We start from the raw sequence: 24,714 nt of genomic DNA on the forward strand, positions 1-24,714 counted from the left end.
CCATAATGCACTGCTCTCAGCTGCGAGCCACGGCAGGATGCAAATCTGCAGAGCATCTTCCATAAAGCCATTGAACAAGCAGAGTGCTGCTTTAAGAAGTGAGCTCAGAGCTGTAACTGAGCAGAACTATGAATGCAGCGCTGACTGTGGCCTCTTCTGCTTCCAGTTATAGGAGGGTTCTGTCCTGGACGTCGAACTTGAAACAATCCCTCAGTAACATCAACAAGCCGCTGGTGGTCTCGGCGCTGGCGGTCATCCTGCTCATCACGCTGCTTGGCTTCCTCACGGGCGTGTCCTTTCATAAACCGGTGGATGGTGCTCCTGTGGGAACTGGCGCTTCATGGACTTCAGTCCAGCAGCTGCTGTGGCCTTACACCGGTCTCCACCACAACGCACCTCCTCCGGTATGAAGCGCAAAAAACGAGAACTTTTCCCAAGTTTGGTTTTTGTACATTTTTGTGTGAGGATGTAAATAACCTAAAGTTTTGTATATATATTTTATTATAGGCTGTGGGGTAGGGGCGGATGTTTTATACTTGGTCCTGTCTCTGGGGGCGAGGCCTGTCCTGCACAGATTTTACTTAGCGAATGTGGTTGGTTGTGAATCATATTTATTCAATAAAGTTGAGTTTACGAGTACGTCAGCACTCTGGTGGCGCTCAGCAGCTGGTACACGCAGTCCATGAAGAGGTGGTGGGAGTGCTGCAGCCTGGTGGTGGCCTCGGCACTGCAGTAGTCACGGATCATGTGGTACAAGGTGGTGTGGAACTCGCTGCCGTCGTAACGCTCCTCCGAGAAGGTGTCGCTGGCTTCTGAGATCTTGAGACGTTGGGCCCGCTGGCGGCTCAGCAGGTACAGGGACCCGTCGGTGCAGCTTCCGGAGCCTTCTCTCACCTGGAAGGGGACAGAGTTCACATAAAGCAGCAGTTAACTGGGATAACTAGCTCCAACCAGAAGGGGGCGTCGGTCTAATGGGCAGAAAATGGTGATCACTGCGCAACTGCTTCCTAGGGAAAATACAAAAAGGTCTGGGACTGCTGGGGGTCCAGATGGGGTGGAATTTCTGCACAGATTCTTCTGCATTTACAGTAGCAGCAAAGTGGATGAAACTTTGAAAATCCACAAACTGCAGAAATAATCCGGGCAGAAGCTGACATGCTGCAGAACTTCATTCCGCTCCGCATGTCAATTTTATCGCAGTTTCCGCAGCGGAATCATCTCTTCTCCAATGAGGGGTGAAGCGTACAGAGAAATATGCCATAAAACCTGCAAGATGGAGGCAGGCTCCCCACAGCCAATCCGGCCCCCATGTGGACCCGGCTGAAGGGCTCATTCCACTAATGTATTTTCACTGTGTACTACGCATGCGATGAAAGTATATTGATCCTTCACACTGCATACAATACACGTGAAAGATGGCAGCGTGCTCTATTTTACCGCATATTACACGTGTTGCCAAATTATCCTCTATGGGTGGGTATGCGCAATGCCGCTAGGACACAGCGGGGAATTCTTAAAGTCACTGCATGACAGCGTGCGTGAGAGACGTCCATGGGATGCACTGTCATGCACAGCGGTAGCTGGCTCAAACCCCAGTGAAATGCTGTGATCTGCGCAGTGTTTATGCATACAGTGGAGGGAACGAGGCCTTCAGAGCAGCTTGTGTTTAGTCACATGGCATAGAGAACGCAGTCCCTACCGGACTCCCACAGCCCCTTCACTACTGACTCCGCCTCCTACGGTTCCTTTTGTATTATGAACATAACCCTTTTGGGGGGGAAAAAAAAGTTGAGAGGGGTCTGTCTTGTGCTTTTTTTTAATTTTGTTAAATTATTGACTGAAAGAGTTAAAAACTTTATTGTTTCATCGAAGCAGCCAGCTAAGGGCCTGGTTTTTGTTTTTTTTTCCCGGACAAGTTTTTTTTTTTTTATGGCACCATTTTGGGGTATAATTTTTTTTTCTTTTTAGGGAGGGGGGGGGATAAACATTTACTGTAAAAACAAAGACTGCATTTTCTGCATCAGCAAACAGCAATTCTGGAACTTTTTTTGCTACACTTTAAAAAAAAAAAAAACCTTTGACCTGCAGAACGAGGGTGAATATGATTGCTGTGATATCAAATTTTGTAAAGGTTTTTTTTAAATTACTTTTACAAACTTTTTTAACCCCTTCCCACTCCAGGATGTAAATGGGATGAAGTTTCTGAATATGGGGATAAATGTACATATTGTGGTTGGCACGGGATCAGAAACTGGGTGGATGCCAAGAGTTAGCTGTAACTGACCGCTGATCATCTGCTGCAACAGCGGGGCCAGTGAGAATATCTCCCCCATAACCCCTTAATGACATGGCCTATTTTGGCGTTGAGGACCAAGCGATTTTTGGCTTTTTGGTATTTTTCAATCTCCATTTTTCAAAAGCCATAACTTTTTTACTTTTCTGTCGATACGGCTGTATAAGGGCTTGTTTTTGCGTGGCGAACTGTAGTTTTTATCGGTGCCACTTTTGGGTACATAGACTATATCGTAAAACTAATTTTTTTTATGATAACAGGAAGAGAAAACTCATCAATTCTGCCATAGATTTTTTTTTTATTTATTTTTTTTACAGCATTAATCATGCAGCATAAATGACACACTAAATTTTTTCTGCAGGTCGGTACGGTTACGATACTAAAATTTGAGGTTTTTTTCGGTTTTACACTTTTTTGCAATAAAAACCCGTTTTTTGGATATTGTTTTTCTCTATCGCTGCATTCAAAGTCCTGTAACTTTTATTTTTCTATGTACAGAGCTCTGAGGGCTTATTTTTTGCGAGACTAGCTGTAGTTTTTATTGTGGAGTGTACGGCTTTTTTGATCACTTATTTTTTGGGAGGGAGTTTTTTTTTAACGCTTTTTGCCGTACAAAATAAAAAGCATGTTCAACTTCTTGTACATATCGTTACTGGTGCGTCAATACCAAATATGTGGGTTTCAATTTTTTTTTACCTTTTTTTTAATGCTAATGTAAAAAAACACCTTTTTTGTGCTTTTTAAAAAAATATTTTTCTTTTTTTTTCCACTGAGTCTCTCTGAGAGGCTTACATCACTGCACTTATGATTGCTGTGATAAGGCATGGCAGAGCCACTGCCCTGCCATATCGCTTATACAGCGATCATAGGCATTGGTACTACAGGACACCAGTGTCTGGCGTCCTGTTGTCATGGCGACAGGCCGGGCTCTCGCGATAGCATTGCGAGAGCTGGCCGGAGACACAGAGGGAGCGCGCTCCCTCTGCGGCAGGGAAAGAGGGAGTTCACAATGTAATCATAGAGGGTTGTAGGGCAACTGGACACCATTGTCTGGTGCCTGAGTCTGCCATGACCTGTGATCGCTATACACTGCAATACTTCTGTACTGCAATGCATTATTGCCATTTATAAGAGCAATCATAGCCTTACAGGGACATAAATAAAAGCTATAATGACACCCCCCCCCCCCCCTTTTTTTTCTTCTTTGCATACTTTCCCCTCTTTGTTTTTAAAAAAAGAAAAAGAAAAATACACGTTTAGTATCCATACCTGTAACAAGGTGTATGAGAAATTTAACAGGCTCTTTAACCTGTGCAGCAAACCTGGGAACAAAATCCCTTTTAATAATAAACATTGTTGGTCCTTTTTTTTTTTTTTTTTAATTTCACCTTCTACAAAGCAATAATAATCAAAAGCTTTATGGACTCAAAATGGTGCCAATAAAAGCTACCGCTCAACACGCCCTCCTAAGGCCGCATTCACGGAAACCAACTTTTGCCATCTGAAAAGTGGAGATGAAAATTCACAAAAAACTGTCTTCAGGGCTGTCATTAAGAGGTTAAAAAAACAAAAAAAAAAACAATCTGCATCTGTGCCTTCCAAGATTCGAACCTTTTTTCTCCCCTGCTGGCGCTCTAGCGTGTTTTGATATCTTTTTGGAATACAGGTGTTATTGATTTTATTTCTTTGGATTTATTTAACTCTTACAGAACCCCCCCCTGCCCCCCTCCCCTCTCTCCTTTCTTCAGAAGATCGGGTCGGATCTGGCGGCGAGGATTCTCACCGCGGGACCCGATCCGAGCGCCTGCAGGGACCAGCGCGTACTTACCTGTGGCTCCGGCTGTTTGATGTGCCGGCTTGCCGGGCAACTGGCGCATGCGCAGACCGGAGCCGGTGGCGGGTGAGTGACAGTCCTGTGCGGGGCTCGGAGAGCCCCGCACAAAAATAGAACATGCAGGGGTTTGTTTGCCGCTTCCAGTGGTGGAAATCCCACCGTGAAATTTCCACTCGTGGGCAGGCGCCCTAAAAGCTGAAATCATTGCATCACCAGCATCGTCCACTGCATTACTCATGTACTGCAGTTTACTATGCCGTCAGCGGTGGCCGGTCTCATAGGCCTCCCTGTCTGTGGCATAGTTCTGCCTTTGTCAGATCACTGGCTGCCATGGAAACCCCCTTGTATCATGGGCTATCACTGCTTAACATGAGAATCCCCCTTTTACCCACTTCCATGCTGCTATTGCTTGTGGCATAGGAGGGGTTAAGGAGGAAGAGAAGATGGATAGAGGCCCCGCCCTCCCCTCTGCCATGTTAATTCTACTGCATACTTGGACTCACTATAAACTAATAAGGCTGCAGCCTCTTCTTGTAGAACTTTGCATTCGACTGTTCCTCCTCCTGTAAATGTATGAATCAGCCCCCACGCTGGTGTTACGTCCTCCAGTCGGACTGCCCTGGGATGGGGCTGTAATCTGTCTATTTGTACATGGCCGATGCCTCACTTGCTCCGTACCTTCACAACAATCTGCTCGGAGCTGCAGTTGTGGTTCCATTTGCTCCAGCCGAAGGTAAAAGAAGGTGACAGAAGCGCCATTTCCTTGTACGCCATATTCTCCACTTCATCATTCTGTTGTATAAAACAAATGGAAGTTACAGACTGAAGTTAGAAGATGCGACGCGATCCAGTCGGTTCTGACATTGCGGCTTTAGTGGGAAATATCAGAAAGTTAGGTGGTTCAGCACCAGATGATATAATCGCAAGAGGCAGAGCTACATCATGTGATATCATCACATATGACGGCGCCTGCTGTCATTCTCTGCACCTGAGACGGTCCAGTTTTGGGTCTTACCTTCTGATTGCCGCTGACATATTTCCCAGAATCCTCAGCAGGGAAGACATTCAGTCCAACTCTCCTCATCGCCAGCTGGAGGCGCACAGGAGTCATCCACCTCTCGATGACAGCAGACAGGTCCCCGGTGATGCTGGATACAGCTGCCAACCGACACTGCCCGTCCTGTGCCACACAGATGTTATTAACACAGCGCCAGCTCACAGTGCCGATGCCCGATTTAGGGTCTCAGTCAAAATTTTTCTTGCCCCTCCCTAAATAAAATTCTACGACTGCTAAATTTAAAGGGGCAGTATATTTTATATTTGCGAAATTAAAACCTAGCCGCACATCCAATCCCGAAAGCCACTTTAGGCCCTTCGCTCCCCCGGACATGTATCCATGATCCGGGCCGGCGGGATCAGTAGCGGTCTTTGACAGCTCGCAGCAGCCTGCAACAAGTGTTCACGTTAATCACTTCAATGCCGCTGTCAATTCTGATGGACATTCAGGGGTCCTGAGCGCCCCCCACGATGAGCAGGCGAGGTGCTGTTCAGTCAGTATGACAGTCTAGAGCCTTGTGGATGCCGCAGGGCTGATTCCCTACATTTGAACATAGGCCAGCTCAGAGGCAGCATAGATTTCAGCACCCACAGATGTCACAAATGGCTCTTTATACATTTGGTGCACTTCACACTGGGCCACCTTTACGTAGACTGATGTCTAAACCGGCAGTCTATCTGAAGTCGCAGGACGTTCTCTTTACCTTGATGTCTATCTGGATGTCGGTGACGGCGGAGACGATCGTCAATGACACCTCGTTTACGCCTTTGGGGATCAGTTCCCACGACGCATACGGCATGTGCAGGTGGGACTCCTGGATCAGGGTGAAGGTGTAGAAAGCGTCCATGCTGAACATCAGCTGCCGCTGCTCTGCGTTATATTTTATGTCTGTGAGCGCGTCCGTTTTCCAGTTTCTGCCTAAAATATATAAATGTTGGTAATTTTTGGTAATTGGGACATGACCCATACAGAGGGAGGCGGCAATGTATGCAAATGAGGGGAGGGGACCGCCGAGGCACTGCTATAGAAAGATGGTCGCCAACGACAGAAGAATAAGTACTAGGATTATCCCCCTCCCCCACATGACTAGGGACCCCCTGACATTGTGGTGACCCCTGGAAGGCTGTTTCCAGCAGCTGACACCGGTACATCGCCACCCGCTTTCTGTCATGTTACCTTCTGGGTCCCATCGAGCCACCTGAGGTTCTTCAAAGAAGATGACGTTGTCAGGAACCTTAAAGGAGACTCTGACTGGGGGAGAAGACAGACCCTCCATGTCCTTCTCCTGGAGAGACACCCCAAGAGTGGCGGAGAGGAACGACTCCTGAGGGTAGCAGAACGTCTGCAGACCTCCAGCCAAGAGCTGCGGAGACCAGAGAAGAGAAATGTCACAGAACCCCAAAGAGTTCTCAATAAAAAGCCGATTACTTATTCTGTATTATACTCCAGAGCTGCACTCCCTATTTTGCTGGTGGAGTCACTGTGTACATACATTACTTATCCTGAGATATATCTTGTATTATACTCCAGAGCTGCACTCACTATTCTGCTGGTGGAGTCACTGTGTATATACATTACTTATCCTGTACTGATCCTGAGTTCCATCCTGTATTATACTTCAGAGCTGCACTCACTATTCTGTTGCTGGTGGAGTCACTGTGTACATACATTACTCATCCTGTACTGAGCCCTAGTTACATCCTGTATTATACTCCAGAGCTGCACTCACTATTCTCTTGGTGGAGTCACTGTGTACATACATTACTTATCGTGTACTCATCCTGAGTTACATCCTGTATTATACAGCAGAGCTGCACACACTATTCTGCTGGTGGAGTCACTGCGTACATACATTGCTTATCCTGTACTGATCCTGAGTTACATCCTGTATTATATTCCAGAGCTGCACTCACTAGTCTGCTGGTGGAGTTACTGTGTACATACATTACTGATCCTGTATTATACCCCAGAGCTGTGCTCACTCTTCTGCTGGCAGCTCATGCTCCTCACCTGCCTCATGCTCCAGCTGTTCACCTGCTTACACTGCGGTGGCAGAACAAGGACATCAAAATAATAAACTCCGCCCAGAGTTGTAAACTGACGCAGATCCACAACGTCGACCTCTAGCATGTCGTCCTCATCGGTTGGTGCGGGGGTCGGGCAATGAGCTGAGGAATAGATACTGCTGTTAGCCCGTAGTCCAATAATTCAGGGTCCCAGGGACTCTAAAGAGCTGCTGTGATGTTGTGGAGTGTTTGATTGCAGGGTCCGGGCGGCCCCTTTTGTTGATGGTACAGGCACAGCGCCTCAGCCGGATGATGGTCGGTCCTGGTACTGCATCATTTTCCTACAAGTCCCATTCATAGGATTCTGATTATGTCATATACTCCAGTCCCCGCTAGAAATACTTCATTGGTGCTTGGTTTGTCAGTGTGGTGCTGTCAGATGTCAAATGACACCCAGGAGAATTGTGGATGCAGCTCTTGATGGGAGTGGAATATGAGACAAGATGTAACAGCAGAACTGTGAAGGACGTCAGAAATGTGATGTGATAGAATTATGTCTGCAGATCTGGATATTACTGGAGGATAAGACATGATGTAACAGCAGCATAATAGGTGCAGCTCTGGATGCAACTGGAGGATAAGATATAATGTAAGTGCACAACAGCGAATGCAGCTCTGGGTGACCCTGGAATATGAAACCTTCTGTAATAGCACAACTGTGAAAGCAGCTCTTGAGGAGAGTAAAGTATAAGAGCTGTGTTAACAGTAGAGTTGTGTCTGCAGCTCTGGGTGGGAGTGGAGTAGGTTAAGGGATGTAACAACAGAACTGTGAATGCAGCTCTGGGAGGGAACTGCATATGAGACGTGATGTAAGAGCAGAATTATGTCAAGAGCTCTTGCCAAGACCAAAGTATAAGACAGCATGTAACAGCAGAAATGTGAGTACAGCTCTGGAGGTGACTGGAGTAGAAGACCTAATGAAACAGCAGAATAGTGACTGCAGCTCTGGGTGGGGTTGGAGTATGACGTCATCAGAATCCTGCGAAGCCGGGGCGAATACACCACAGAGGAAGTTCATGCGGCTTGTAAAGGGGCCCATAAAGACCCAGCACAGCAATTCATGAGCAAGTAAGGGAGAAACAATCAGCAGGCAGCTAATAGGAGGGAGGGAAATAATGGTTACTGACCTTCACTAGCGTCTGCAGCCCAACTCTCGCTCCTCTCCTCCGGCTCGCTGGCCTCTTCCCGGTGGGACGCGGCGCTCAGGACGCTCTGCAGTACAGGGAACATTGCACAGGTTTTGCATTAGTCCTTCGTTGCTGCTGCCCTTACGTGCCACCACTGGACAGTCATCCCCACATCTGCACCATGAAGCAGGAGGCCCCGGATGAGCAGAGCTACCCCCAATGCAGTGCAGCCAAGCCATCCTGCATCTCCTCCTACGTTGTGTCAGCCTCACCTTCCTCTCCTCAGACTTGAGCTCCTCCTCCGCAGCGACGCTTTCTGGCGCAGTCTTCTCGTCTTCTTCCGCTGGCTTCCAGTCACCGGCCTCGCTCTCCGGGATGACGGCACCTGCAGTGTCCTCGTGCTCCTTCACCTGTGGCAGAAACGTCGGACTCTGGCAGGACAGGTGGTCGTAGTCCGTGTGCAGGATGCGGACGGCAATGTTACTCAGCGACAGAGGCTTCGGCAAATCAAAGGAGATCGCCTGATCCTGGAAGTCGTAACCCCGGAACCTGCATGGATGGGAAAAGAGATGTCAATGACTGGTGCTACAAGCCCTGGCAGCGGGGGGCGCCCTGCGGTCTCACCTGGGGTTCTTGTTGAGATTCGCCCAGATGCAAAGCGCGACATTCTTATTCTGAATGACTTTCTGCATGTTCCCCGTATCAATGTCCGACAGCGCGGCCGCGTTCTGCAAGACAGACGATGATACGTGTGGAGACCGAATACAATTACTACAGAACGGGCGGAGTAATGCCGCAAATACTGCCCTGCCTTATACTCGTCACATCCAGAGCTGTCGGGGTGCAGCAATCTCCCTCCTGCAGAGCGTCTACTCAGGACATGTTCTGCTGCGCTGCATCATCCTGCTGATGGTGAGGGGCTTGTCTGTACAGTTTTAGGTATGTGGCGATGGCATCCACGTGATGCCAGGGCACAAGTACCCACCAAGCATCGCCCATCATACTGCCTTCGACAGCTTCTTCCCATAGTGCCAATTCTTTGCCTGGTTACACACTTAATTGTGCACAAGAGGCAATGACCCAAGTACCCACCAAGCATCACCCATCATACTGCCCCCGTCGGCTTGTCTTCTCCCCATAGTGCCCCCTGTGGTCATCTCTTCTGCAAGTGATGCACCCAACGGGATGTCCACATGGGGCCAGTACCCAAGTACTCAGCCCATCACACTGCCCTGCCCGATTGTCTTCTTCTCATTCTGGTGCCACCTCTCTTCAGGTAAGTGATATGCCCGGCCGTCGACATGGTGCCAGGTCGCAAGTACCCAACAGAACATTGCTGATCACATTGACCTGATGCCTTCTTCTGATAGTGCCACCTGGTGCCATCTCTTCTAATGCACCTGGCCAGCCCCATGGTTCCAGTACTGCTATACGTGGCAGAACATTGCCCATCACACTGCCCTGCCACCTTCTTCCCATCCTGGTGCCATCTCTTTCCCTGGTGACTCTGTCAGACATCCACACAGTGCCTGGACCAAAGTACCCACCAAGCATCGCCCATCACACTGCCCGTCAGCTCGGCTTCATCCCATCTTGGTGCCATCTCTCGCCCACATGATGTAAAATATAATTAATCGGGCCCCTTCTTCCATTGCTCCATGCCCCGATTCTGATGCCTACTGTAGACGGGGATAATACGAGGACTCTGACCAGTCCGCCGCCTACACTGCAATATCCTGTGCGACACCTTTCTATCATCGCGAGCCGTGAGATCGAACCAGGCAAGCAGCCTTCATTCCTCACCATGGCGGTGGGCACCCATCACCCAGGCAGCGGTCGTCCTTCTGTGGAGCGCTTTTGGTGGGTACTGTCACCTACTGGCAACACCCCACAGGACTGGCCATCCTGGAGATGCTCGGATCCCACTGCTCACACCAGCTGCATCATTTCCTCATTATGGGATTGCAGCCAGGTTTCCAGGAGTCTGCAGCTCTGGAAGTGACTGGAGTATGAGCTATAATCCTGCTGCACACAGACCGGCGATGCCGCCCGCTAGTGATGGCGCCGATGCCAGCGTGGAGGGTTTAGCACTCATTCCAAACCCCTTAGTGACGGCCTATCTTGGTCCTCAGGTTGTAGTATTCATTGGTGTCATTTTTGGGTGCATATAATTATGTATTGTAAAACTTTTATATTTTTTGCATTGCTGTGCACAAAGTCCCACAACATTTCCATTTCTCCGTGGGCGGAGCTCCATGAGGGCTTGTTCTCTGCGTGGCAGCTGCACTTATTATTGGTGCCATTTTGGGGTACATATAACTTTTTGAATCAACTTTATTACTTCTTTTTGGGAGGCGGAATGAACAAAAAAGCATTTTGTCTTCATTTTTTTTTTAAACTGCGTTTGCCGTGCGGCATAAAAAGTGTGTTCAGTTTATATTATTCCCGGTGTGACGATACAAAACGTGGGTTTTTTTATTCTTTTTTTCATTTTAAACAAAGGGGAAAGTGTGCAAAAATGTATTTTTTTTTTACCATTTTTCTATATTTTTCTAAATTTTTTTGTGTCACTGCAGTAGTTCTGTGCTGCAATGCATTATCACTTATCATAGAAATCACAGGCCAGACTCTGATCCCATTGTCTGATGTCCAGTTGCCATGGCAACCCATCAGCACTCCATGATTACATGGCAGTGAGCTAATGACATCTCAGAGGGAGCACCCTCCCTCTGTGAACCCTTTACATGCCGCGACCAACATAGATGTGGGCATGCAAGGGGTTAACAGTGAAGCTGTCAACGATCCCCACTGTTGCAGCAGGAGACCGGCTGTCAGTCACAGCTGGCTCCCGCTGCGGATGGTGTTGGCTCAGGTTCCCACCCGAGACGCAGGTTTACACCCTGAGACAGGAAGGGGTTAACAATCGAGCGAGAATATATGTAAGAACGTTTATTTGCGCGATCATCGAACTGCATGAAGGTGCCGCAAACAGCTGTCTGTCAGGTGATCGCACGTTTCACACAGAATCAGCATGTGCTGCCGACAGACGGAATAGTATGGTCGCCGACCAATTGCATGAACGGTCATTCATCCGCTGCAATGTTAGGACTGGCTGTGGGTGGGCCCATCTCGCTGCCTGGCGCTCATTATACAGACTCAACGTCATTACATATACAACGGCCACATAAATAGGACTATTGTATCCCATCCGTTTCCAACTGCCGACACGAGATGCAGGACCCACTCAGTATCGCTGCATCCACTGAGGTCATGTCTGCCAGCCTGCACCATTGCTCTTCTGGTCCTGTCCATGTCTGACTGCTGGTGACATGGGAGAGCGGACAGGACCAGAAAGCCCAATGAATCCTGAGCATGCGCGCTCACAACTGCCACCCAACTGTACATGTGCGCTTGGGAAACCTGTCCTTGACAACGCTGATCGCTGTCATACAGCACCGGAAATACCGATGACAGCGCCTGAATAGCGCCCTGTGAGAACTATTGGAGGATGCATGATGGATGGAAGAAACATGGCCTCCGAAGGCAGCGCAGTGCATGCCGGTCATTGTGATCGACGGAGGCGATGCCAGGGAAAGTGTGGCATGAGAGAAACCACGGCAGCAGCTGGCAAGGAAGTCACGAGCAAACTTAATAGCGACAATATCGGACGCTTCTGAGATGAAGTCTCCTCAGTGGAAAACCCCTTTAAGGGCCTTTAATATGGGCCGATCATCACACACAAGCATTCGCCCGACCATCAGCCCAGCCGACGCTCATTCATCACCAGATTTATTCGAACGCAAAAATGTTTGCTGGTCGCTCTAGATCTCGCCGGTCGTCTGAGGGTGAGCAGTTGCATTGACAGTCATCCGTCCCCGCACAGGCCGAGCGAACAGCAGCAAACAACTGCCATGCTGCGGCGATCAGCACTCATCACAAGGGATATATAGACAGACGGGGATTTACCTTCAGGAGTTGCTCTGTGGCTTCATCGAATTTGCGCTGGAGCAACACCTGCAACTGTCGCCCCGTCTCTGTGTGCTCCGCAGCAGCGGCTTCTCCCAGTTCCTCCAGCGGAGTGTCAAGAAGAAGGAATTCCAACTCCTCGATCAGCTGGAAAGTAACAAGACGACACTGCAGGCATTTATACTTTAATTGGCTACGTGAAGGCGCTGCTGCAGGGGGCCCGTCTACAGGGGCTGATTACAGCAGCCGCATTCTGCAGCACACAGCACAGAATGAGTACTAATACACAGCACCAGCCCACACTGCACAGCACACAGAGCAGAATAAGTACTAACACACAGCACCAGGCCATACTGCGGAGCACACAGCGCAGGATGAGTACTAACACACGTTTCAGCCCGCACTCTGCAGCACACAGCGCAAATTGAGTACTAACACACAGCGAGCATAATTAGTAACACACAGCACCATCCCGCACTCTACAGCACAGAGCAGAATGAGTACTAATGCACAGCACCAGCCTGCACTCTGCAGCACACAGAGCAGAAAAGGTACTAACACAGCACCAGGCCATACTCCACAGCGCAGAATGCATTACACAGCACAAGGAGCAGAATGAGTACTAACACACAGCACCAGCCTGCACTCTGTTAGTACTCATTCTGCGGTGTGTGCTGCACACAGCACCAGACTGCACTATGCAGCACACACACACAATACAACGACGGTGTGCTGCACTCACAGAAAGGAACAGTCTGTACGCTGCACAACACACACAATACAATGAGGCTGCACTGCACTCACTCACAGGAACAGTCTGTACTCTGCACCACACACGCAATACAACGAGGCTGCGCTGCACTCACTCGCAGGATCAGGCTACTTCTATCGAGCATTGCCTGGAAATCCTCTGGGGGCTCCTCGCTCCACAGACTCATGAAGGTGTTGATCTCCTGGAGGACGGTGGGATCGGGGCTTCCATCACACAATGTGTAGCGCTCCCACTGCGAATGTGACCGTGCAACAAGATGAATGAGAAGTCCAGGGGCTCATCACTCATATACAGGGGGCCCATCACTCCTATACAGGTGTCTAGGGGCTCATCACTTATATACAGGGGTCTGGGGTCTCATCCTACAGCTGTTATGCCCCATCTGTATACAGCGGATCTATAAGGGGGCTGTTTAGTGTATTTCTCTGTGTTGTAAAGGTTGCTGTTATGTCTCCCCCCAGTGGTGACTGCAGTGCACTACATGTTGCATAGCCTGTAGCATCTCTTCTATAACACCAGACATTTGAGCTCTCCTGCAGCCCCTCACAGGAACCAGTTGGGGGGTCTATGAGGAATTACTGATTGTCACAAAAGGAGCAAAAACTTCTAAAAAAAATCTGTCTCACATTGTGTTTTCTATCCCCATCTGATAATCCGTTACCGGGGTTAGCCATGTTCTGTGGGCAGGGGGTGCGCTTATCAGAATGGACTGATGGGTTATACGACAGACATTTCTGGTTATACAACTGCACACCTTTGCTAGCGTCCGCACGTCTTTCTTCCAGCGAGCTGCGGTTTCCAGTTTCTCATCGACCAGGGTGCGATGTTCTGCAAGCTCGTCCTCGCGGCGCTCCAGCTGCTGTTATAAGATGTGAACAGAGAGGTCAACGCGCCTGAAAGAGACAGTACACCTAAAGTGCTTGCTGTTATCAGCCACGTGAGGCTAGGGAGATGCTGAATGCAGTCTATTGCTCGCTGTTATCAGCCACTCCAGCTCCACCTGGGCCTCACCTTTGCCTCCAAGCGCTCAAGCTCTTCTCTTTCTAGTCGCTCCTTCTCCAAACGAGCTGCTTCAATCTGCTCAGCGAGAATCTGCGCCTCCTCTAGAGAGGGAAGGAAATAGTTAAATCCGCAACGTCGCGTATTGTCTCACCTGCATGAAGTTTAAGCAACACATAGGAAAAAGTTTTACAACTTTCTAAAAGACTTTTCCCTCCAATTCTTCACCGTTTTCAAGATCTCTGCTTGCTGCCAGTGACTGGCGGCATCCAGAGGCTGAACATCCCTCCTTACCTGATACTTCTCACAGTTGAGGTTTTGTTACAATGTATCAACCATATGGCAGTAGGGAGTGAGGGGCACAAACCATCATGGTCCAGGAATTGTGCTCTAATCACATGACCATGCTCCAGCTAGCATGTGCGCAGTCATGTGATTTAGCAGGAACCCCCCCCCCCCTTGCTCACATGCAGAGCACCCACCTTCCTCCCGCTGCCTTCGCTCTTCCTCCTCCTTTTGCAGTTGCAGTTTTTCTGCTTTGCTGAGTTTTCCTTTCTTTCGAGAAGCGGCCGACTGAAAAAGGAGACAATAATGCAGAGATATCAGGCGTCCTCTGCAGACTATGGGTTTCCACGGTAACAGACTACAAGCATCCCCGTGTAGTCAGATCCTGCAGTCACTCTCCATGGACCTACTGATAAGATGCGACTGCAGGATGCGACACGTGAGCTCCGTATGTGACATGTTCTCCACTATTATATACACGGAGCAGAATCATTGCTCTACATAGGTGACGCAGGGCAGGCATGGGGTCATCAATGGTGGAACAGCTATGGGAGCTATATGGCTGCTGCTGTATAGGGACCTTGTTTGCTGGCACTTTGAATGTTCCTAGGGGGCCCATACACCTTTTCACGGCGCTGCATGGGTTTCCCATACCAGAGGGACCTGCTGCTCAACTGGTACTTACTCAAACAGCGGGGAACAGAGAAACCACCGATCCCTGCTGTTTAACCCTTTCCATGCCACGGTCAATGGGTTGCTATGGCACCCGAACGCTTGAATATGGCCTCTTAGTCTGCCAGCTACTATGGCCGGTGAGCTTCATGGGCTTTATATACACCGCTATACTGAATGATAAAAGATGGTGATATTCATAAGTTCCCAAGTGGGACAAAAATAAAAAGTAAAAAAAGTAAAATAAAAATGTCAAAAGCCCGCCCCTCCCCCTTTACTATGTACAAAAAAAAACCCAAAAAACACAAATTTGGTATCATTGCATTCATAGTGACCCAAAATAAAAAGTTAGTAGATTATCTAACTTGAACAATTTTGCAGATCTCACTTTACTAAAAACGAAATAGAAAGCGGTTGAAAATATTTATGGCGATCAACAAATGTTATCATTAAAAAGTACAAATCATCCTGTAAAAAAAACCCCAAACAGCACAAGTAGCCAAAAAAGTGGGTCTTTGAATGCAGGGATTAAAAAAAAACCTTTTTTTTTTATAGTGTGAAAAAGTTGCAAAAAGACCCCTTTATAAATGCGGTATTGGTGTAATCGTACCGCTCGGCAGAATGTACTATATTATGTATACTGCGCGGGAAATGCCGCTAGAAATAACAATTAAAAAACATCCCCCAATTGCAGATTTTGTCAATCTTGCATTTGGAAAAAAATGGAATAAAAAGCAATCAAAATGTTACGTATTTGCAAAAATGATGTTAAAAAAATACAACTTGTTCCACAAAAAACACCCTCACACGGCTGTCGGCGGGAAAAATAAAAAATTATAGTTCCTGGAATGTGACAATGAAAAAAAAAACTGAAAAAGTAGTCAGTCAGTCATTAAGGTGCAAACAAGCATCTGTGGCTGTCAAAGTTATGGGGGCAATGTGGCTGTTATGGGGGTAATATGGCAGAGCGGTGGCTGCAGCATGGAGACATCTGTGACCAGTTCTGTTATGAGGGCACTGCAGTTGTCATTGTTTTAGGCCCTGTGGTTGGCTCCAGTAAGAGGGCATCTGTTGATGACGCAGTGATAGGGCCAATGTGGCTGTTACGGGGTCAACTGCAGTTTGTATCGTAACAACTGAACCAGCTCTGTTATGAGGGTACAGAGGCTGTCATTGTTATGGATGGCTGTAGTTGGCTCTAGCAAGGGGGCATCTGTTGCTGGCATAGTTATGAGGGGATTGCCACTGTGATTGCTCTGAGGGCTGATAACGGGGTCAGATAGATCAGGTTAGAAATATGAAGATAAAACGTATTTCTACCATCGCAGACTCCTCCCCCTCACTATACATGATCTACGCTCTAGTAACAGGTCTACGCTGCCAGACATGGCGGTCACCGCGCTCCTCGCTCTCTAGTTACTCGCCTTTCTTTTCTTTGTCTGTAAATGGGGGAAGAAAATACAAAGAAACAATCGATCAGAAGAAAGAAAGCAAAGTCTGCGGTAGACGTAATGCATCATCGTATCCGACACTAATAACACATCAACGGGACGTCTGATGATAGTGATGGGGAGTGGAGGGGAAGGGGGGGGGGGGGGTTATCCAGCCGCCGGGTCCGCCACCGATGGCACAGGATGTCTTATGAGAATGATGGGAAGTCCGACCGCTGGGACCGCCACCGTCACACAGGAAGTCTGATGAGAGTGATGAGGAGTCCGGCCGCTGGGACCGCCACCGTTACACGGGATGTCTGATGAGAATGATGGGGAGTCCGGTTGCTGGGACCACCGATCACACAGGATGTCTGATGAGAATGATGGGGAGTCCGGCCACGGGACCGCCACCGTGACACGGGACATCTGATGAGAGTGATGGGGAGTCCGGTTGCTGGGACCGCCACCGTTACACGGGATGTCTGATGAGAATGATTGGGAGTCCGGCCGCCGGGACCACCACCGATCACACAGGATGTCTGATGAGAGTAATGGGGAGTCCAGCCGCTGGGACCACCACCAATTACACAGGACGTCTGGTGAGAGTAATGGGGAGTCCGGCCGCTGGGACCGCCACCGATTACACAGGATGTCTGATGAGAGTGATGGGGAGTCCGGCTGCCGGAACCGCCACCAATCACACAGGATGTCTGATGAGAGTGATGGGGAGTCCGGCTGCCGGAACCGCCACCACTCACACAGGATGTCTGATGAGAGTGATGGGGAGTCCGGCTGCCGGAACCGCCACCAATCACACAGGATGTCTGATGAGAGTGATGGGGAGTCCGGCTGTTGGGACCGCCACCAATCACACAGGATGTCTGATGAGAGTGATGGGGAGTCCGGCTGTTGGGACCGCAACCAATTACACAGGACGTCTGGTGAGAGTAATGGGGAGTCCAGCCGCTGGGACCGCCACCGATCACACAGGATGTCTGATGAGAGTGATGGGGAGTCCGGCTGCTGGAAATGCCACCGATCACACAGAAAGTCTGATGAAAGTAATGGGGAGTACGGCCGCTGGGACCACCACTGATCACACGGGACATCTGATGAGAGTGATGGGGAGTCCGGCCGCTGGGACCGCAACAGATGGGGAGTCTGGCCGCTGGGACCGCAACAGATGGGGAGTCTGGCCGCTGGGACCGCAACAGTCACACTGGACGTCTGATGAGAGTGATGGGGACTCCAGCTGCTGGGACCACCACTGATCACATGGGAAGTCTGATGAGAATGATGAGGAGTCCGGCCGCCGGGACCGCTATAGTCACACAGGATGTCTGGTGAGAGTGATGGGGAGTCCGGCCGCTGGGACCACCACCAATCACATAGGACGTCTGATGAGAATGATGGTGAGTCCCGCTGCCGGGACAACTATTGATCACACAGGATGTCTGATGAGAGTGATGGGGAGTCTGCCTGCGGGGCCGTCACACAGGACGTCTGATAAGAGTGATGGGGAGTACAGCCGCCAGGACCGCCACTGTCACACGGGACATCTAATGAGAATGATGGGGAGTCCGGCCACGCGACCGCCACCGTCACACGGGACATCTGATGAGAGTGATGGGGATTCCGGTTGCTGGGACCACCGATCACACAGGATGTCTGATGAGAGTGATGGGGAGTCTGGCTGCCGAGACCACTATTGATCACAGAGGATGTCTGATGAGAAAGATGGAGAGTCCGGCCGCATCGGTTACAGAATTCGTAGTTGAGCCACGGATGGATTCCTGCTGCAGATCTGCACGTGTTTTTTGCTCTTTGCAATATAAAAAAAATGTGCAATAAATGTGCCATAAAGACAACATTACGGTCAACAGCAGACCTTGGGGACACAAATTTGGCGCAGGATCCAAATGGAGGTAGTCCTGTGGCTATGTGCTCAATGCTGTAAACTGTGTGAGAAAAATCATGTTGGCAGAAATTCACACGTTTAAGTGTTTATTTCAGCTGTGGATTCGCTTCACTGCCGCGGCAGGGTCGCATGCGGATTCACCTCTTTCTGTGGGGTTAATTGTTGTGCAGAAAACCAGCGTGGAGGAGTAATAAGTCACTTATATGATGTGGAATCTGCATTATTGGCGGGACACTACGCTGTCTGAACATGATGCAGGATGATTAGGCGCTCTGCGTACAGCGGCGCTCTGGCTGCGGTTCAGGATTGCTCGCTGTATGCGGATTACTCCTGAATACGAGCCAAAAATGAGCAGCAACGGCGATCACATGGTGTCTCCCAGCCAATCAGGCTACAGCGCACTGCAGCTACAGGTTATGACTGGTTCCAGCATGAAAAACTACTACTCCTATCAGAGCGCCTCCTCTCGAACAGATGCGAGGACGCGCCGTACAAGTGGCGTTCTTTAAATCATACAGGCGTTTTCTCAAGTCATCTAGAGAAGCCTGTATGGTGGGGAAAAAAAATTGTTTTTGCGGGCAACAAAAAAAAATGCAGATTTGGCGCAGAACCTGCTGCAAGAGACTGCAGGCTGATTAATGCCGCTGAATGTGGCCACTCGGCGGGCAGATCTGCGGCATCTAAATATACAGATCCGGGATTTCTGCAGTGCATTTTTACAATGAAGACTTTCGCCATCAACACACCGTCTGCAGCGCTCTTCTGGCGGTTCTTTATATCCATTTCCGTAACTTCTTCCATTTCCCAGAAGAGAAAAAGAGGTGGGAAGAAGCTGCAGCTGGAGGACGCTGCCGTAGAGGGGACACTGCCGTAGAGAGAGGACGCGGCCGGAGGACCCCTCGCCGCTGCCCACTCATTATTACCCTCCACCACTGCCCCTTCCTCATTATACCCCTCAGCGCTGCCCCCTCCTCATTATTACCCCTCGCTGCTGCCCCTCCTCACCATGTTGTCTGAAAATTTTCCTCTTCTCTCCGGCAGCTGCCGCGTCCTCGTTACCATAGGAACCCACGCGGCCTTCTGGGAGCGGCGCGCTTGGTGACGTCACAAGCACGCGCTGCGCTGTTGCCGGAAGTGGGTTGCAGGTCAGTACAAGGGGGTGTATATTAGCCTTTTACTCCCTACTCCGGCCCTAACAACCAATCAGGTTGAATCGGCGAACCCAAACAACTAATCAGGTTGATTCAGGAGAAGCCTGGTAAGGACTACAACCCCCAGCTGCGCCCCCAATATTCCACCCGAGCATGCTGGGACTTGTAGTTTCCCCGCTGCTTCATAGAGTTACCTGACTTCCGCCTGGTTTGTCACCATGGTATCGGAGAAGGCCGTACCTGCACTTCTCAGCGACCTCCAGTCTGTGAGGGGTTAATAGAAATCACAGGAAACCCTTGAATTTCAATCAAAGAGGTGAAAGTACGTCAGTTTTGTCCCTCTGTTGGCTATCGTCCCCTGCTGACAGTAACGACCAGATTGTTGTGCGCAAATCCACGTGTAAAACATGGAGGCCAGCGCCTGATTATAACGTAATACCGCAGCTAGCGGATGCTGTCAGTTAAAGGGGTTTTCCAAACTGCTGATACGGATGACCTGGCAGTTTTGGATCGATGAGGGGCGAGTTACGACACCACCACAGTGACCTCCTCCACGTCTACCACAGCGCCGTGTCTGTCATAGTGGTGATCTCTAGTGCTACAGCGCTCTCACTGGAAAGGGGCGGAGCTGCCTGTAGACCACATGATGCCACAGGCTGCTGCAGCCAATCGCAAGCCTCAGTGATCAGTTCTGCAGCAGCTTGGGGTGGGGCTGCGGGGACAGGCTTCTTCTATAACTTTGGGGACAGCTGTTCGTGTTTTGTAAAACCCCTTTAAGAGACTCGTTGCCCCCACAGGACGCCGCCGCCGCTCCATGTAGTGACATCAATCCGCTTCTGTCTCCTTACAGCTGCGCGGACCGGGATGCGCTGAGTTTCCTTTCGCAAAGCGTGAAGATGGCAAATCCGTTGCGAGGAGAGGTGGTGAAGCTGTACAAGAACGTAAGCTGCCCAGTATTGACCCGCTCATCCAGGGCCTCCTGGTTCACCTTCAGTGCCTTCTCCCGTCCCTGCTTACTGGGGGGGCCTCGTCCTCGGGCATGAATAGGACTCTAGACCTGCAGTGAAGACTGACGTACAGGCTGGCGATTTGTATATCCGCCATGCAGGGTCTGTATAAAGCTGGGTGATGACTCTTAACCCTTTAGTGACACAGCCCATTTCACACTTAGGGACGCTGCATTCAAAGTCCCAGAACATTTTTATTCTTCCATGCACGAAGCTCCGTGGGGCTGTAGGTTCTTTACGCAATGAGCTGTAGTTGTTATTGGTACCATTTTGGGGTACTTGCAGCTTTTTTGATCACTTTTGTTGCATTTTTTGGAAGAGGTGAAATGAACAAAAAAAAAAAGCATTTTGCTCCTTTTTCTTGTTTTTTAACAGCGTTTGCCTGCAGGATAGAAGCGTGTCGGGTTCCTTGTGCGGGTTGGTACGGATGCGACGACACCAATCATGCGTTTTTAATTTTTTTTTTTAAAGAGGGGAAAGTGCACAAAAAAGGTTGTTTTTTTTTTCTTTTATAAACTAATATTTAAAACTTTTTTATGTCCCTATGGGGGACTTGAACCTGTGATGCTATGATCGCGCTGATAATAAATTGCAGTACTTTTGTATTGCAATGCATTATCGATCCTCATAGCGATCACAGGCCATGGCAGACTCGGACACCATGGTCTGCTGTACGGTTGCCATTGCAACCCTCTGGGATTGTATGGCAGAGGGCCGATGACGCCACAGAGGGAGCCCCCTCCGACTGTGAACACTTTACAGTAAGGGATTAACAGGCAGAGGACAGCTGTCAATCATAGCAGGCTTCCTCTGCGGATGGTATGGGCTCAGTTCCATGTCCTTTCGCAGGAACCCCTCCCAGCCAGAACGCACATTTGCATCCTGGGGTGGGAAGGGGTTAAAGACATTGCAGTAGCAGACAGTAATAGTCGCCATCAAGATGAGAAGCGTCGGGCTGTCAGCTCCTGTCTCATCATGTAATCCCTCTCGCTCTGTTCTATAAGGGCTTTTACCCATTAGCGGTTTTTTAACACTGCGATAGCGGCGCGGTTTTTTTACTGCAAATATCAATGGGACTTTCTAATGTTAAAATCGCATCGCACACAAAAATCGCAAGTTTGCGCTTCTGCGATTCTCGTGCGATGCGATTTTAACACTAGAAAGTCCCATTGATATTTGCAGTAAAAAAAATGCGACGATATCGCAGCGTTAAAAAACCGCTAGTGGGTAAAAGCCCTAAGGTCGCTCTTTTGTCACCAAGAAATACCTACTAAGGTATACAAATGGGTGTGGTTTAGGGCATGGCTTATCCACATCTGATTTTACCTCCATTATTCCAAATGGCTGCGACCCTTCTTATATTATTGCGCTGTGCACTAAGGCCTCTAAGGTGCCATCCGCCAGCCCCCTGCAACTGTACGCCAGCTGCTGATGAAGACAGACCCCTCACATATTTGGGCAGTGGTTGCTAACACCTTCACAAATATGCATCAGTGGTTCGGGGGCCCCAGAGCAAAACTCAGAATTGTCCCCACCCAGAAAATGCGCGACAACCTTTATAACACAATAGGCTTAGATACAGCAGCTCAGCTATAGTATAATTTAAACTAATGCAGTTACCATACTCCGATATCAGCTCTACATAATGATAGTGATTACAGTGCAGTCACTTTCAGTGATCAGAGTTGACGTTTCCTCTTATTGGTGGCATACACTTTAATTTTTTTGAGCCCAGACCAACATGAAGACTATTTCAAGCCATGAATCTTACTTGCACATCCTGCCGCTACCCTCAATGATCCTCGCAATGATCACCCCGTAGTACTGGTGCCCCCTTTGTGGCCCCACAAAGTTATAATGCCCCTATCTAATAATAGTGCTTCCAACTAATAAGAGTCCCCAACTGGTACTAGTGCTCCTCTCAATAATCCTAAGAGTAACAGTGCCCCCCATTAATGCCTCCAACTAATAGTGCTCCAAATTAAGTGTCTCCTTTGTGACCCCAACTAAAAATAGTATCTGCTACTAGCAATAGTGCCAATCTGAGTGGCCCCAGTAGTAATAGCGCCCCTAATAATAATATTAGCCCCTCTTGGCAGGGCACTGTTACTAGTTGAGGCTGCTGACTCCCGAATCTCCGGATGGGCAGTGACATACCAGCCAGTGAGTTTGGCCCAGATGCCGCTGCTGTATTCAAAGGAGACCCCAGCGTCTTGGCTGTGTACAGTACGTGCCAGGGCTGGAGGAGGCAGTGGTCTTCTCTGAATGCAGCAGCTTGGAATTTGGAGGTCTGAACCATGCCCGGCAGGAGGCGCTTGCAGTGAAGAGTTACTTTTATAGCGGCCATTAACACAGCGAGTAAAAAGTAAATGGCGGCGCCAGCCTGATGAGTTACTGGCCCGGTGGTAGCCCTACTCCTCTATCACATGGTCCACCCTTTTCTGTGTCATGTGAATCCATTCCTCCGCCACTTTCCCGCATCACATGATCAATTTTCTTCCACTTTGCAGCTTCTCTTCTTGGGACGGGAATACCCAAGAGGCGAGATCTTCTTCAAGGAGCGGCTGAAGAAAGCCTTCATGAAGAATAAGGACGTCCGTGACCCTAAGAAGATCCAGGAGCTCATCACTCGGGGGGAGTTTGTCATTAAAGAGCTGGAAGCGTTATACTTTCTGCGCAAATACCGGGCCATGAAACAGCGTTATTACGAGGACAATGCGGGCTCCTAACGCCGTGGAAGAGAGAACCACAAAACCTCGCCACTACGAGGAAGGAAGCCAAACTTCAGCACTGGGCAGAAGGGAAGCATTCACGACACTTACAGCACAGTCACAAAACATGGACGCAAAGACAGAAATGGCGTGAAAATCGTCTGCAGCAAAGTGTCTTATCCTGACATCTAATAAAGCATAATCTCTGTTTTCTGGGGTCTCACCTCTCCAATGCATGCTGGGTATCTGTTCCTCAGGAGCTCTGCTTGCTGGCATGAGAGAGATTTTCTTCTTTATCCCCAGAGGGTTTTTTACAGTGTATTAGTGTAGACAAGCGATTGCCAACGGGGGTCCGCACCACAATTGGTGGCACCCCGATCGTCAAAGAAGCCTCTCAGCAGGATCTTGTGTTTTGCAATACATTTATCATCATGACATTGGCTTGAGGCTGCAGCTGTATAAATGCCAGTCGTTCAATCAAGTCAATGTGTGTGCATTTAAAAAAAAAAAAAAAAAAAAAAAAAGGAGCACTCGCATCGGAACCTTCTTGTGCACACCATTTTTTTTACAAATTGCGGTTAAGTGAAGTTAGAAAAAAAAAAAAAAAAAAATTGGGCCTTCTATTTCTTTTTGCACCCATCAGCCCTCTGCAGTGCAATCACAACATAGCAAGAGGTTCCTATGGCAGCCGGAAGCCTGACAAAGGCCTTCATGTCTGCCATGTAACTCAGCCTACTAGCCTCCTGCAGTCTAATAGGCTGCTGTCATGAGCTCAGTAGAATGCACTACCTAAGTATTGCAGTGTACTATCCTAGCAAGTGGACAATTACATCTTTCAAGTAATGTCAAAGTTCAATAAAGATTTATTTAAAGAAAAAAAACCCTAATAAAAAAACAAAGACATGCATTTTCCCACAAAACCCACTATAAATGGATAAAATACCCCCATTTTGTTTTTTAAAAGTAGCACATAAATCGGTAATATCTAGAGATGAGCGAACATACTCGTTAAGGCCGATTTCGCAATCGAGCACCGTGATTCTCGAGTACTTCACTACTCGGGTGAAAAGATTTGGGGGGCGCCGTGGGTGAGCAGGGGGTTGCAGGGGGGGGGGGGGGGGAAGAGAAGCTCCCCCCTGTTCCGCACTGCTACCCACCACGCCCCGCCCCCCCCCCCCCCCCCCGAATCTTTTCACCCGAGTAGTGAAGTACTCGTGAATCACGGTGCTCGATTGCGAAATCGGCCTTACCGAGTACGTTCGCTCATCTCTAGTAACATCGCATTTGTAACAATCTGGCTAATGAAAATATTTAGCTATTTATCTCGCGTGGTGAGCGCCATAAAAATAATTTTAAAAGTAATATCGGCATTTTTTGGGGTTTACCTCCTGAAAAAACATAATAAAAAGCAATCCAAACTGTT

The 24,714-nt window shown here is 49.0% G+C and overlaps 3 protein-coding genes across 8 annotated transcripts in view; 2 read left to right on the forward strand and 1 right to left on the reverse strand.

Annotated features, from left to right (window-relative positions):
* IRAG2 (inositol 1,4,5-triphosphate receptor associated 2) overlaps nucleotides 1-639 on the forward strand; it is a 59,549-nt gene extending 58,910 nt beyond the window's left edge. Inside the window, exon 39 of the mRNA XM_066590788.1 lies at nucleotides 167-639. Within this exon, the coding sequence (XP_066446885.1) occupies nucleotides 167-410 (244 nt within the window). The 3' untranslated portion in view covers nucleotides 411-639. The remainder of the gene's footprint in view (nucleotides 1-166) is intronic.
* DNAI7 (dynein axonemal intermediate chain 7) lies at nucleotides 595-19,516 on the reverse strand. Of its 3 annotated transcripts, none has more exons than XM_066590783.1 (15): nucleotides 19,428-19,516; nucleotides 14,597-14,687; nucleotides 14,127-14,218; nucleotides 13,870-13,974; nucleotides 13,210-13,347; nucleotides 12,344-12,490; nucleotides 9,002-9,105; nucleotides 8,650-8,926; nucleotides 8,378-8,462; nucleotides 7,195-7,352; nucleotides 6,361-6,547; nucleotides 5,888-6,102; nucleotides 5,143-5,307; nucleotides 4,806-4,919; nucleotides 595-894 (listed from the first exon to the last, which is right to left on the reverse strand). In XM_066590783.1, exons 1-15 carry the CDS (start codon nucleotides 19,482-19,484, stop codon nucleotides 631-633), a joined length of 2,199 nt encoding a protein of 732 aa, XP_066446880.1. In that variant the 5' UTR covers nucleotides 19,485-19,516; the 3' UTR covers nucleotides 595-630. The 3 variants fall into 3 exon arrangements, with proteins under 3 accessions (XP_066446880.1, XP_066446879.1, XP_066446878.1); XM_066590782.1 differs by lacking the exon at nucleotides 19,428-19,516 and adding an exon at nucleotides 16,496-16,618 and having other exon boundaries at nucleotides 13,870-13,971; XM_066590781.1 differs by lacking the exon at nucleotides 19,428-19,516 and adding an exon at nucleotides 16,496-16,617.
* Nucleotides 19,482-23,503, forward strand: ETFRF1 (electron transfer flavoprotein regulatory factor 1). Of its 4 annotated transcripts, none has more exons than XM_066590787.1 (3): nucleotides 19,482-19,567; nucleotides 20,424-20,514; nucleotides 23,091-23,503. In XM_066590787.1, exons 2-3 carry the CDS (start codon nucleotides 20,470-20,472, stop codon nucleotides 23,307-23,309), a joined length of 264 nt encoding a protein of 87 aa, XP_066446884.1. In that variant the 5' UTR covers nucleotides 19,482-19,567; nucleotides 20,424-20,469; the 3' UTR covers nucleotides 23,310-23,503. The 4 variants fall into 4 exon arrangements, with proteins under 4 accessions (XP_066446884.1, XP_066446881.1, XP_066446882.1 ...); XM_066590784.1 differs by having other exon boundaries at nucleotides 19,567-19,680; XM_066590785.1 differs by lacking the exon at nucleotides 19,482-19,567 and adding an exon at nucleotides 19,791-19,895.
* The last annotated feature ends 1,211 nt before the right edge of the window (nucleotides 23,504-24,714 follow it).

This window comes from Eleutherodactylus coqui, chromosome 2, assembly GCF_035609145.1.
Source record: "Eleutherodactylus coqui strain aEleCoq1 chromosome 2, aEleCoq1.hap1, whole genome shotgun sequence".
In the NCBI taxonomy this organism is placed as follows: Eukaryota; Metazoa; Chordata; class Amphibia; order Anura; family Eleutherodactylidae; genus Eleutherodactylus; species Eleutherodactylus coqui.

Coding starts and splice junctions, on each gene's coding strand:
- DNAI7 (XM_066590781.1), bottom strand. CDS start 16,591: ATGATGCATTACGTCTACCGCAGACTTTGCTTTCTTTCTTCTGATCGA. Junction 13,348..13,869: donor ACGTGCGGACGCTAGCAAAG/GTGTGCAGTTGT, acceptor TCACATTCGCAG/TGGGAGCGCTACACATTGTG. Junction 12,491..13,209: donor GAAGTAGCCTGATCCTGCGA/GTGAGTGCAGCG, acceptor GTTACTTTCCAG/CTGATCGAGGAGTTGGAATT.
- ETFRF1 (XM_066590787.1), top strand. CDS start 20,470: ATGGCAAATCCGTTGCGAGGAGAGGTGGTGAAGCTGTACAAGAAC. Junction 20,515..23,090: donor TGGTGAAGCTGTACAAGAAC/GTAAGCTGCCCA, acceptor TCCACTTTGCAG/CTTCTCTTCTTGGGACGGGA.